The 15067-nt window shown below is 39.6% G+C and overlaps 1 protein-coding gene across 1 annotated transcript; it reads right to left on the bottom strand.

Annotated features, from left to right (window-relative positions):
• Window positions 1–1654: 1654 nt before the first annotated feature.
• PCK1 (phosphoenolpyruvate carboxykinase 1) lies at window positions 1655–8197 on the bottom strand. Its single transcript, XM_020981446.2, is given in 11 exon segments — window positions 1655–2531; window positions 2534–2548; window positions 2986–3081; window positions 3671–3802; window positions 3897–4121; window positions 4587–4749; window positions 5864–6051; window positions 6151–6354; window positions 7047–7228; window positions 7649–7919; window positions 8085–8197. Coding segments are annotated over 10 exon segments (1866 nt in total). The 5' UTR covers window positions 7873–7919; window positions 8085–8197; the 3' UTR covers window positions 1655–2094.
• Between the last annotated feature and the right edge of the window lie 6870 nt (window positions 8198–15067).

Genomic DNA, 15067 nt, shown 5'->3' with positions numbered 1-15067 from the left:
GTTTTCCCAACTGTAAAATGAGGGGATTGGATCCAGCAAGCTCTAAATTTCTGTCTACCTCAAAATCTGTGTTCCTTCTTATCTCTGCCCTGCCTGTCTTACTGGGTAATTGCGAAAACAGCAAGATACTGTAAGAGAACACACTGCAAATCAAAAATAATACATCATGTATACTTACCTCAGGTCACAATAACAGTCCATCCTGGATAGGGGCTATGCTAGGCACACCTTGTCTAGGAAATGGCTTGCCCTTGTACTAAGCCAGGGATGGGGTACCTGCGGCCTTGAGGCCACAGGTTCCCCACCCCTGTACTAAGCTCTTCAACCTCTTGGAAAGCTCTGCTCACAACTTACCTCCTCCCAGAAGCCAGCCCTGATTAACCTGCTTTTGCTCTGTGCCCTTCTGACCATACAAAGCTGCAGGTCAGCAAGTGAAGAATTGGGTAGTACAAACCTTGTGCAAATTTTCAAGTTATTCCCATGAATGGTGTGTTGTCTCTCCCCGAGAAAGCTATAGATTCCTGGATAGCAGAGACTGTGCCAAGGGTAAAAAGCCATACAACAGGACACAGTAAATCAATGCTCACTGGCTTTCTGCGGTGCCTAAAAGATAAGAAAAAAGATGAATGCTCACTGATGGAAGGAATGGCTGAACAAGTTATGGTATATGAATATAAAGATATATTATTGCACAATTTACTGTTTTTTTATTGCAGTCATGTCCAACTCTTTTTGACCCCGTTTGGGATTTTCTTAGCAAGATACTGGAGTAGTCTGCCATTTCCTTATCCAGCTCATTTTACAGATGAGGAAACTGAGGCAGACAAGATTAAGTGACTTGCTCAGGGTCACACAGATGTTTAAGTGTCTGAGGCCAGATGTGAATTCAAGAAGATGACTCTTTTGGACTCCAGGCCCAGTACCCTATCCACTGTACCACCTGGCTGCACCTATTATTGCACCATAAGAAATGACAAATATGAAGGATTCAAAAAAAGCTTATATGAATTGATTCAGCAAAATAAGCAAAACCAAGAAAACCTTGGGCAAATCACTAGACCTCTCTGGGCCTCACTTTCCTCATTTGTAAAGTGAGGGGTGTTGAGCCAGATTTTAATAGGGGGAGACAATCTACAAAGGGGAGTGATGGTCTGGGTGGGGTGTTTTGGTTTGGAAAGTTGCCAGAATGGTGACTAGAGCCACAGGGAATAGACTGGCATACCCCTTCCTGTAAACGATGGCCATATTGAGTTGATCCCTTCCCTTCCCCTCTTTCTTGTCTGTTTTCCTTCCCTCTTCATTTGGGCCACCCCATCCCCAGCCACTGAGTGCTGTCATAAATATACTCTTCCATTAGTGGGAATGTTTCAAGTGATGTTTAAGCAAGGAATCTTCTACAGCTAGCCACCAGAAAGACCTAGACACCTATTTGCTGTGTGACTCAAAAAAAAAAAAAAGAAAATTCAAGCCAATTAAAATGTTTTCTACAAAAAGTTTATTGAATAATTTTATAAAGCAGGTTATGCCAAAAATTAGAAATCATAATAAATGTGAGGAATAGTGTATAAAAATAATGTACACAGATATATTATTAATAGTGACATTTCATTCTAGTAAAGACTAACCAGTAATTTTCCCAAGAATTTTCTGAAGATGTTAAATATGTTTAATGACAGTACATACAGAAGCACATACACACATACACACAAACACACATATGTACATCTCAAGTATTTTTCTTTCTGAGTTTCATAGTCCCCTGTGATATTGCTAAGATGAATGAGGGCTAATGTCTTAAGTGTTCTTAAAGTACAACAAAACATTCACTAGGTAGAATAATAAAGATATGACAAAGATCTTTCACTCCCAATCTCTTAATACCTTATCTGAAAAATTAAATCATGCTTCTCAGAGTTACTACCAGGCTTATCAGTGCATTCATCATAGTGCTACCCTAGTGCATTTATTATGGTCCTACCCATAGTGCATGGTCATTTACCTGGTGAGGCATCTTATGAATTGGAAACTAGTCAGTCATCAGTTCCCCCCACTCCCAAAAGTGAACAAATATGTAAACAATCTATGCTAGCCTGATTATATCTGGCTTATTCTTTGCTTAAGAGCACTGATTTCCCTTTCGATTTCATACGGCAAGTCAGTATTGACTTGCACTTCAAAGTACTTCTCAATGTCCTCCACCTCTTTCTCCCAAAACTCCTTTGAGATGCTGAAGAGCTCTGTCATATTGATATCTGTCAGACCCTTGAGATTAAAGGCATCTTCAGAAGGGATGTAACCAATGGGTGTGAGCTTAGCATTGTCTTCTCCATTGATCCTATTGAAGATCCATTCTAGGACACGGGAATTCTCCCCAAATCCTGGCCAAAGGAATTTGCCTTCTTTATCCTTCCGGAACCAGTTAACATGGAAGATCTTGGGCAGCTTAGCTGCTGGGCGCTGAGCCATACTGAGCCAATGAGCCAGATACTTCCCAAAATTGTAGCCAAAGAAAGGTCTCATAGCAAAGGGTCATGCATGATGACTTTGCCTATTAAATATAGAGAAATATAAAATGCATATGATATTTCTATTTAGCAACAATAATTCCTGATAGAGTAGGTCAGAATTTTCCAAGTCTTTATAATAGCATAATAAATAATGAGTGAGAGACAGAGGCAGCATGGAGTTATAACTAAAAGGCCAGCTTTGGAGTCAAGAAGACCTTACTCTGACAAATATTAGCTATATGACCTGGGCCAATTATACTCTTGCCCCGCCCTGTGCTCTAGGACGGGAAGTGATAGAAGACCTAACTAAAGAATTTCCAAAGATCTGGAGCAAGGGAAAAAAAAAGCGTGGTGCATAGAATGACAATGAGGGGGAAAAAAAGCCATACAAGGTTGAGTGGGTAAATATGCTTAATATTTTAAACACTAATAGGAAAACTTGCTAGAAAACTCTATGGTTTAATTTTTTTCCCCTTACCTTTGTGTTCAGCTGCTGCTGTTGCTTCTGACCTCATTGAAGCCCCAACAAATACTCCATGCTGCCAGCTCATGGATTCATAGACCAGAGGTACACCTTGAGCAAGAAAAAATGTATGTTAGAGCTTGGGATTCCACTCAAGTCCTGTTCAAACACATCAACGTGGAACAACCTGGGAGTGACCCTTGGCTCTCCAAAACTACATCACTAGGAGTTAAGTTCTGGCACATTCTACTAGGCTGGAAAGCTTGAGAGGAAAGGCTTATTAATTGCCCATAGGACGGTCATCTGAGGACCGGCCTAGTTACATTTGTTTGCTCAGTGACTCAAGCAGTACCCACAATGAGTCTGTCTTTTCTGTGAAACATTGTCCCAGAAGTCAAGAAATGCAATTCCCAATGGAAACACTGAATATTTTCTAAATTTCTCTAAAATGCCATACATCAGGAAAGAGAGTATGGTATGGTGGACAGAGTGACAGGCTGATATTCAGGAAGACCTGATCACTAGCACTATGATGACTGGCTGAATCATTTAAACTCTATGTAACTGAAGTGGTTCTCTAGTATTTATCTAAGCCATAAATAGGCTGTAATATACATTGGTAGAGGGGGTTACTATGCCCACAATGGGAAAATCATAGGTCCCACAACTTCTTTTAATTATTAATAAATGCCATTCTCACCAACAGGTCTACGGCCTCCAAAGATAATGCCCTCTATTGGAACTCCTTCTGGAGATTCCCAGGCAGGGTCAATGATGGGACACTGGTTTGCAGGAGTACAGAATCGGGAATTGGCATGGGCACAAGGCTCTCCTGGGCAAAGCAAGAAGAGAGATGTTGGATGATTGGAAGCATATGTTAGGAGTAATTTAGCATGTACCTCATGGTCCTATTTGTGTGCTCTTACCATCCTCTGGAGTCCATTCCTTGTTTTTCCATGATGTAAGTGTAACCCCTGGGCCTAAAGGTTCATCGATGCCTTCCCAGTAAACACCCCCATCACTTGTTTCTGCCACATTGGTAAAGATAGTGTTCTTCTGAATGGTATTAATAGCATTGGGATTTGTTTTCACAGAAGTTCCAGGAGCAACTCCAAAAAATCCATTTTCTGGATTAATAGCCCTTAAGTTGCCTGAAAATTTTAAAATATTGAAGTATAGGTGAATATGAAACAGGCATTTATACTTGAAAATGTATTCTAATTAGGTTTAAGCAAAACTTTTTTTTTCTTTTTCTGACCAAATTCAAAGCCCTTTTTTGCATTCCTCTGTTTCTCTCTAAAGACCCATTTTACTCTGGAATTTAGGTTTGTTTTGCTTCTGTAAATTACTACATTAAAGTTCAAGACTTGCTCCTCAGATAGCTTCCCATCAAACAACATTTTGATGGGTTATATATGTAAACAAATCAGAAACATATGGACTCTGTTTTTAATCACGATTTTTAACTAAGAGAAAATAATCCCCAAAATACATTTCTAACATAACCATTTCTCATAGAAATATTATAAATTATTTAAAATGTTTTGAAAGCAAAAACAAAAAACAAAAGTTTTCACCTGATCCCCACAGGCAATATTAAGGACCAAAATAGTTACCTTGCTCATCAAATTTCATCCAAGCAATATCATCACCAACGCATTCAACTTTCCACCCTGGGATTGTTGGATTCATCATCGCCAAGTTGGTCTTTCCACAGGCACTAGGAAAAGCTGCAGCAAAGTACTTCTTCTTGCCCTCAGGATTCGTGATGCCCAGGATCTGTTGAGAAATGAAATCCTTGTAGAACAACCATTTGCCCCCCTCAGTATGTCTTTCAAAAGTCAAAGGAGGTAGAAGCCCTTACTTCTAAATATTTGATTTTAGGTATTAATGTTTCAAAATGCTAAAGTCAAATTCACAAAATATTGACTAGAATTCTTCTTGTTGTTTGGTTGTTTTTTTTAGCTGTGCCCAACTATCCATGACCCCATTTGGGGTTTAGCAAAGATACTGGAGTAGTTTGCCATTTCCTTCCCCAGTTCATTTTACAGATAAGAAAACTGAGGCAAATGAGGTTAAGTGACTTGCCCAGGGTCACACAGACAGTAAGAGTTTGAAGCCAGATTTGAATTCAAGAAGATGAGTCTTCCTGACTTTAGGCCTGGCACTCTATTCACTGAGCCACCTGGGTGCCCTCAGAGCTCTCTTTAGGTCCACTCTTCTCTGGAAACCTTAAAATAACCTAAATTATTATTTTAACATATTCATCAAAAGAAATTTCCCCATATTTTCTGAAATGTGTGTACCATTTATGACTCATGTAAGCCTCATTTTTGCATTTACCCCTACTTTCAGGAGCACAGGTATTCTGGAAGGGGAATCTAAGGACCTAGGTTCAAATCTAAAGTATGCCACTATAGGACCTGTGTGATGCTGGGCAAATTGCTTTGGCTCTTTGGGTCTTAGTTTCTTCATCTGTAAAAATAAGGGAGTTGGACTAAATGATTTCTGAAGACTCTTTTATACATCTTTAAATCTATGAAAATACCAAAAAACGTTTTATAGAATTATGTTATCTCAGAGTTAAAAGAGACTTCAAAGTTAATCTAAATCAACCCCTTACCTGAAACATAAATCCCCTCTACAACAACCCTGGTCAGCAATAATGTAGCCTCTGCTTTAGAGCATACTGTGATGGAGGGCTCATTACTCCATGAGCAACCTGTTTCAGCTTTAGACAGTTCTAATTATCATTAAAAGCCTTGCATACAATAAGAAATGACTGTTGAACTGAATTATGCCACAATCTGCCTCCTTAAATTCCCTAGTCCTTTCTTTTGAGACCTATTGCAGAATTAATCTAATCTCTCATTTTTTTTTTCTGTCCTCTTACCAGCATATGCTCTGCAAGCCAGCCTTCTTCCTTAGCAATCCTGCTTGCTATTCTGAGGGCAAAGCACTTTTTCCCCAGGAGGGAGTTTCCACCATAACCACTTCCAAAGGAAATAATCTCTCGGCGATCAGGAATGTGAGCGATGAGGGTCAATTCTGGATTACAGGCCCAGTTGTTGACTAAAGGTTCTGTAAAACATGACACAAGCAAGTGAGTATCAACTCCTCTGAATGGAATTTGCCTAAAATTTGTCTGGCAGTCAAACCAGTAGGTTTCAGTGCACTTACTTTTTAGAGGTAAAGGGCAGCCCACAGAATGGAGGCATTTTACAAATTCCCCATTTCCCAGTGCTTCTAAGACTGGTGTTCCCATTCGGGTCATGATCTTCATACTGGCCACCACATAGGGTGAATCTGTCAGTTCAATGCCTATCTTTGACAGAGGAGAACCAATGGGGCCCATGCTGAAAGGAATGACATACATCGTTCGGCCTATGGAACAAGAAAGAGTAGATGAGAAATAATATAGAAAATCTCAGGCTCAATTTGAAGAATTCTCCCCAGTAAAGGTTTGTTAAAGGCTGATATCCACATATGAATTATTTCCCACTTGGAATATCTTATCTTCCCCAAATAAACAGCTATGATAAGGAGAGTTAAGTGCATATTGGAATTAGATTAAATAGTGATATCATAACTAAACTTCACTTTGAATTATTATTTGGCATGTCCATATCAGGCAGCTAAGAAGTATCAGTTCTGGATTTAGAGTCAGGAAGACCTGAGTTTGAATCCTACTTGAGAGACTAGCTATGTGACAACTTCTCAGCCTCAATTTCTTAATTAGCAAAATGAGGATGATAATAATAGCACCTTCCTTACAGGATTGTTGTGAGAACCAAAGGAGATAACACGTGTATGATATATTTTGCATACCTTAAAGTGCCATATAAGTGCTAGCTATCATCATTATTATCATTAACATATAATATATACACTTCAATATAATATGTATGCTTCTTGACTTTAGTAATTTTTACATATAAAAATTTAAAATATCAGAGGTAACTATATTATGTTTCTATAAAAAAAGTTTTATTTTGGTTATTATGGTTAGAATCGTAATGGTAGAACAATTGTGGAAAATCATACTTGTATCTCATCATATTAAGTGCTTTGTTCACCTTTCATGCATCCTGGAAATCTGGCATTGAAGGCTTTCTCAAAGTCTTCCTCCGACATCCAGCGACCCAGTTGGCTAATTCCAGTCCGGGGGATGGGTACTGTGTCTCTTTGTTCCTGGGTGATGATGACAGTTTTGCTTTCGATTCTGGCCACATCTCTGGGATCAGTAAGAGCCAACCAGCTGGCAAAAGTCAAGAATGTATGTTATTATTGCAGAAAGTTGAGACAGTGGAATCTAAAGATAAATTTTAATATAAGTATATGTATATAGGGCTTCTTTCAATGAAATGCATAAAAATCTCAGGCAGCAGAGAGCAGACGAACCTCATAAAATATAGCTGATGTAAGTGAGGAAATGATTTAGAAATGGACTCTGTCTTAGAACCCTCCCTCCTTCACCTCTCTCAGTAGTGGCTTAATAAAAATTTATGTTATGAATGTATAAATGAATGAATGAGAACTTTTTAAAACACTCAGGACCTTTCACAAAATCATAGACTCATACAATGGTTCATTAAAGATCCTTCTTTCAAAAAAACAAAACAAGAGAGAATAAGCATCCCAAGCTCTGGTTAGGATTCTTACAGTTTTCTTTCCTTACCAATTATCATACTTCTTCAGTTTCTTGACCATGCCTTGTTCTACCATAGAGTCAAGAATATTCCTGTTTTCTTCCTCAGAACCATTGCAGATATGGATTTTGTCTGGCTGGCACAACTGGGCACTACTTTCCACGAAGTCTCGGACTTCTTGGGGCAAGGTGTCCAGGCTACCTTGGACGATCTGGGCAGAGTAGTTCATGTTGTTCTGCATCTGGGGAGGCATATCTGGACTGGCAGAACGGATGGGCAGGCAGAAATGACCTGCACAATCTAAAAGTGAGACAACAGAAACCTTTCAGTTAGCTTAACACCCTCAAAGGAGCTTTCAGCATTTTGTCTAGATTTCATATCACTAGACAGCTATTATATCTGGAAATAGAAAATGTGTTTAACATTTTAAAATTATATACAGATATATATAAAAGCTGTACTTACATCTCCCCTCTTTGGAGGGTCTCAGAGAGCTAGGCAGTTTTTTGTTGTTGTTGTTTTGTAGTTTCTTCCTGCTGATGAGTGTTTCTTCCTTATAGGAAGTTTGTGTCTGAAAGAACACCCTCTTGCCTTAAATACTCTCTAGGAAGGAGAGCCCAACCCCCTAATCTAGGATGAGGGAGGCTTGGCCCTTACATCAGAACAGTGTCTTTTGGACAGCTGCCATTAACTGCCTTAGCTGGGAACAGCTTGCAACAATAATGGGCAGGGGGTGAGGCGTGGTGTTTTCACTTATCACTTATTTAACAGACAGCTGATTAATGAATACTAGCAATTTTTTCACCATTGGACTGCCTCCAGTGAGCCCTTGCACAACTTGTTGACTGGCTAAATTTTGACCAAATTCATTGTGGATGGAAAAAAGAAAGAAAAAAAAAACCAACCCCCAAGAGGCCTTTCTTGAAAGGCAGATGGAGTTTAGTGAACTGAGTCCTGAGTAGGTTGGAAAATACTCCTGGACTGCCTAGATTGCTAGCATAGGAAAAACTGGCATACTTTGTATACAGCTGCACAAGGTTGTTAGCTGACTAAAAACTGGATTAGCCTATCATCCTAGGGCTATTTCCACACCTTGGCCAAATCCCCTGAAGCCAGAGAAAGTCTGGTATATTGGCCCAGGCTGAGAGCTCAAGGATTTAGGGTATTTAAATGTCGATTTTCTGATTAAGATCTACATGGAAGGTGCCCCTGTGTGGTAGAAAAGCTGGGGATACTGGCTGGGATCTCAGTTCTGCCACCTATTTACTTTAATAAATGTAAAGTGCTTTGCAAACTTCCAAGGGCTACAAGAATGTGAGCTATTGCCACTCTGGGCTTCAGTTTCCTGATCTGTAAAATAAGGGTATTGAAGAAAGTGACATTTCAGATTCCTGCCACATATAAATCTGTTGTTATTATTTTTTATAGCTGAAAGAATTAGGAATCCTCACTTCTAATTTGGGATAAGGCATTCTATAACTGTAAGGATAGTCCTGTGCATATTAGGGTAAAGGGGGAGACGAAATTAAAACATGAACCATGACGCATTTTTTTAAATTATAAGATGAGCTGTAACAGACAAAATGGAGCTTTCTTTTTCTTCTAAACAATTCAGTCGGTCAATAAACATTTATTAGCTTCACTTGGGTTTCTCTACTCAGATAAATTACTCTCTCAGAATGGATAAAACAATTTAGGTCTTTTCTCAATCAAGGAAAGAGAGAAGAAAGTGGAGAAGGGTGGGGAGATTTTAAGTGTTTACTTTATGCCTGGCACTATGATAAAATGCTAGGGATACAAATAGAAACAAAAAAAATAGTCCCTGCCCTCAAAAAGCTTATATTCTAATGGAGGAAGACAACAAATAAAATTAAGTAGAAGTGAGGGCTACGGTAGGAAGTTCTCAGGGACTTGGTGGAGAAAGAACTCTAGAGAAAGGAGGAACATAGTGGGAGTGACCTCCAAGGTTTTCTAGATTCCTTCAAATCTACAAGAGACAGCTCTTGGTCTTCTCTGTGAAAATACCTCCTATTTATTTTGAATACATCTGATAGGTACCTAGTTATTGTCTTCCTCCTTAGAATATAAGTTTCTTGAGGTCAGAGACTGTTTTAGGGACTTTCTTTGTATCTTTGTGTCTCCAGTGCTCAGCTCAGTGCCTGGCAGAAAACATGTAAATGCTTTGTGATTGATTGATGAATTAAGTTTGGGGAGTTTTAAATATCATACTGAAAATTTTGTATTGTATACTAGAGGCAATAAGTAACTACAAAAATTTTCTCAAGCAGGGCAGCGACACTGTCACGCTATGTCTTCATAAATACTAATCTGTCTCCTGAATTGAAGATGAATTAGGGAGGAGACAGAAAGCAGGCCAATTAGGAGGTTGTCAGTCCACAAGCTTAGTAAGTACTAAGTAAGTACTTAGTAACTAAGTACTTACCACTTAGTAAGTACTAATGGCTGGGGATACAAAGAAAGATAATTCAAGTCCCTGCCGCCAAGAAATACACATTCTAATGGAGAGAATTGTAAATAACTAGTTACCTATCAGATACATTCAAAATAGATGGGAGGGCTTTTCACAGGGGAAGGCACCAACATCTGAGGGGACCCAAGAAGGCCCCCGAAGATGGAACTTGAGCTGAATCATGAAGGAAGCCAGGTAACCAGGAAGCAGAGGTGAGAGATGGAGTGTTACATTCAAGGAACTGTGTAAGTGATCCACTCCAGTGTTAGCTGGATTATAGAGGGGTGGTCCTTCTCAAGAATAAAGGACAAACAACCTATGGGTAGCATGAGCTGCCCCACTGGGGACCCAATTGGCCAGTTCCAGTTGGGCAGTGCAACTCCTTCCTTCCTTTGTTCCTTCTTTCTTTCCCTCCTTACTTCTTTCCCTCCTTCCTTCTTTCCCTCCTTTCTTCCTTCCTCCCTCCCTCCCTTCCTTCATTCTTCCTCTCCTCTCCTTTCTTCTCCTCTCCTCTCCTTTCTTCTCCTCTCCTCTCTTCTCTTCTCCTCTTCTCTCTCCTCTTCTCTCCTTTCCCTCCCATCACCAGCATCCCAGGCCAAGATGTAAGGTGAGTGATAGCAAGGAGTCAAGTATGACATAAAAGCTGCCAACCTGAATGACTGAGAAGATGATGGGACCCTCAATAGTAATAGGGAAGCATGGAAGAGGGAAATGTTTGGGAAGAAAGTTAATGAATTCTATTTTGTACACACTGAGTTTAAGATGCCTACAGGAGAATCAGTTTGAAATGTCCAAGAGGCAGTTGGTGATTCACGACTGTAGCTCAAGGGAGAAACTAGTGATAAATACATAGACCTAGAATCATCTTCATAGAGATTATGACTGAATCCATGGGATCTGGTGGAATTACTAAATGATACAGCATAGAGAGAAAAGAAAGACAGCCCAGGACAGAGCCTCAGGAAACAACAATGGTAAGTCAGCATGGCGGAGATGAAAGGAGCAGTAAGAAAGGACACTGACAAGGTCCAGTAAAAGTAATAGGAAAGAAAAAAGTAACAAGAGAATCAGGAGGTAGTAGCATCAGGGAAACCTAGGGAAAAGAGACTATCCAGAAGGTCATAAAGATTAGGATTGAGGAAAAGTCCATTAGATTAGGCACTTAAGACACTGGTAACTTTGGAGAGGACAGTTTCAGCTAAATGATGAAATTGGAAGGCACTTTGCAAAGGATTCAGAAGACATTGAGGGGAGAGAAAATGAAGGCACCTAATGTCAATAGCTTTCTCAAGGATTTTATCTATGAAGAAAAGGAGAAATATAGAATAAGAGCTAGTGGGGATGTAAAGAATCAGATAAAGAAAGATCTACAGAGTAGATAAGAGTGGGGATGATGGGAGGGCAACCTACCAGAGAAGCAATCAGATCCAGTGTGAATGTAGAGGGGCTGGCCTTAGCAAAGAGAAAAGCTACTTCTTCATTTGAGACTAGAATGAAGGATGAATTAAAGATGTCTGACTAATGTGAGATGAGGAGGAGAGAAGATGGAGTTCTTGGTGAATGGTTTCAATTTTTTGGAGAAGGATGAGGGGAGGTCTTCAGATGAAATGGTGATGGGAGTGGGTGCTATGAGAGGCTTGAAGAGAAACAATAACATTTTAAATAGAAGCTATGGAGAGTAGGATAGAAAATAGACATAGGATATTGCAATAATAAAGGCAAGAGATTATAAGGGCTTGATCTGAATGGTCATGTGAATGAAGAGAAGGGGTAAGATGGCAGTGGTAAAATCAACAAGACTTGGTAACCAATTCAATATTGAGTAGGGGGAGCATGTGAAGAAGAGGCAAAAAAGCATAGGATGAGGCCGAACTAGCCTACCTTTGGGATTAGAAAGATGATGTTGCCCTTCATAGAAATCAGGAAATTTAGAGAGGGATGGGTTTGGAAATTGTGGAAAGGGAGGATACAAGGAGTTCCCTTGCATACCTTCAGTTTGAAATGTTGATAGGACACCCAGGTGGAGATGTCCAGCAAGCTTTGGTAATGTGAGACTAGAGATTAAGGTTAGATATGTAGATATGGAAATTGTTTGAACAGAGATGATAACTGAATCCACGGAAATTTGAGAGAGAGAGAAAGAGAGAGAGAGAGTCTTGGGGGACACTCATACTTACTGAACAGGAGATGGATCATGATTCAGCGAAAGACAGAGAAAGAGACAGAAAGAAGGAAGAAAATAAAGACAAAGAGTAATGTCACTGAAGCCAGAGCAGGAGATAGTGCCCAAAAGAAGAGGGTGGTGGAAAGTGTCAAAAGTTGTAGAAAAGTCAAAGAGAATGAGGACAGATAGCAGTTGAGATCTTTGGTAACTGGAGAAAACAGTTTCCATCAAATGGAAGCCAAATTACAAGGGGTTAAATAAAGTACATGCATATTGAGCAACAGACATTTGGTTTGGGAATCTAAATTCACAAGAAGAATTCCAATCTTGATTGGATTAAAAAAATAAACTAAACAAAATAAAGAGCTGTGATTTCCCAGACCCATGAGAGTTCCAAAATCTGATAAGAAAGAAACTGTCCAAATCCCAAATCTTCAAGCCAAACAATTTACTTGCCTAAATCAACTGCTGGCTTTTATTAGCCAGAGATATCACTTGATGGATTAATTGATTAACATTCCTTTGGAAGTTTCCACCAGTAGAAAAACACTCTTCAGGGTTCCACTAGGGTTCTCCTAAGGTCTACCTGGTCATTCAACCTTTATTGATTTTGTTAGACAAGTATTTACATTTTCTGCATTTACTAGACAATCTCAATGTTTCTCTAGGTTGGCATGTGTTTTAAAAGAGTTAACTTGTTTTCCTACCTTATAATGTTACAGGTGGAAGGACATGAGTGAGTATCTAGTCTAACTCTCCATTTTATAGAGATAACTATAGCTTGCAGAGGGACACACTTGCTTAAAAAGGTTTGCACAGCTAATTAGTACCACAGCCAGGACCATCCTGTCACTTTGTCCTGTTAAAGGTGCCTTATATGTTTTTTTAGCTAAGATTCATTTCAATTCAATAAAGACTTACTGAATACCTACTATGTACAATGCAAATTTACATATTTCAGGATTTCAGGAGTTGGCAATCTTTCTCCACAAGAGATTTAAATTAAAAAATTTATATTAAAAATTTTTTTAATTATATTTTCCAAGCTAGATCCTAAGTCAGATTCTTCTGCTCACTCCATAGTTATAAAATCCAATTTCATTACATAGGTTTACATAAAGAATATTAAATAGTCCAGGTTTAAAAGCTTTTATAGGGCTATATTACACACAAACACATTATGAGATCAGAGAGTCGAAGCTGAAATGCATCTCAGAGGTCATCTAGTCCAATGCTTCTTAAACTGGGGGCTTGGGACCCCCCCAGTTTAAGAAGCACCAAAGGTTGTGAGTAGAAAAAGTTTGAGAAGCCCTGATTCTGGTCCAACTCCCAGAGGACATAATGATATTGTGGTGCAAGAAGTGAAGTGATTGTCTTAAAGTCAGGCAGGTATTAAGAGAGTCAGGATTTGAACCTAGATCCCCTGACTCCAGATCTCACACTTTTTTTCTTATTACTAACCCCATAGAAATAGCTAGCTCCAAATTTTTTTTTTCATTTTGGAAATTTTGGACTCAAAAATTATAAATTTATGCTGAGGAAAAATAGAGAATGAAAGTTTTGAGTGAGGAAAATTAATATCATGTTATATCATATTAATCTGGATGGATTTGAAATCTATCCTTTTCCCTAGTTGGTCAGACCCCACTTTTTTCAGTCTAGCTCACCAGGCAGCATGACCCATTTTACTAATAATAGCAAATGGGACCAAATCTACTGGCAGCTGAAGCACTGCACTTACTGTGGGTGGGTATGGCACTATGACTATGGCTACCAGTTGTAGAAGCAAGGCTCAATGGAGGAATTCTGCATCCTCCAAGAGGTTTCATTCTTATCAAAAGCATCAAAATGACCCACAAGTTTTTCCTTAGCCATTAAATAACCCCCAGTTCTCATGCTAAAAAACTGGCATCCATCTTTTTGACATCTTGAACAGTCAGGAAGGCATTCCTGCTAGGGACTCCTGAACCTCCATTAGATTCATAAACCAAGCACCTCACCTGTGACTAGCATATTCAGCTAAACCATGTGGATCTTTAGGAGGGACTCCTGAAAAACATTTGAAACCTTAGAGAAAAGTATTCTTGGAGACAGTATCTCTATTGGGCATTCAACAAGCTGAGTTGGAAATTGAACCAAAATCTTTTTAACTTCTTTAAGCAGAAGAGGTACTTTACCTGAAAAAGAGAAGTAAATACAGAGGCTGCTACTGAAGCCTCAAGCTAACAGCTAGTGGAACAACCTTGCGTTCATTGTGGTGTGTGTGTGATGGATTTTCCTTGGTCACATTTAAGAATTTAAAAAAATACACATTTTAAAAGGAATCAAGAAGGACTTCTGGGGGCCAAGATGGTGATGTAAACAGTAAGTCACTGTCACCCACCCATATTGACCTCTAGAAACCAAAACATAGAGCCCCAAGAAAAACCCTGGACCAGCTGGACCAGTGGCAAGATGGGGTGGAACAGTCTCTTAGCCCGGGAAACTTGGGGGTTCAGCAAGAAAGGTCCATTTTGGGGGCAGCGAGGTGGTGCAGTGGATAGAGCACCGGCCCTGGATTCAGGAAGACCTGAGTTCAAATCCAGCCTCAGACAAATAACACTCACTAGCTGTGTGACCCTGGGCAAGTCACTTAACCCCATTGTCTAGGCAAAAAAAAAAAGTCCATTTCACTCAGGTAAAAGGGGAGCTCATTCCGGGACAGGAAGCATCTCAGCAAGCTGGTGTAAAGCTCCACCTCAGCAAACCAGTCGGAGATCCTGAGCCCCAGAGTAATAGAGCAGGCAAATGCCAACACCAGGACCCCCCATGTGC

The sequence above is a fragment of the Phascolarctos cinereus genome, unplaced genomic scaffold (genome assembly GCF_003287225.1).
Source record: "Phascolarctos cinereus isolate Bilbo 61053 unplaced genomic scaffold, phaCin_HiC Scaffold_2;HRSCAF=192, whole genome shotgun sequence".
Classification (NCBI taxonomy): Eukaryota; Metazoa; Chordata; class Mammalia; order Diprotodontia; family Phascolarctidae; genus Phascolarctos; species Phascolarctos cinereus.
Note: the sequence above shows the minus strand (reverse complement) of the source record. Positions and strands in the feature narration are given on the sequence as shown.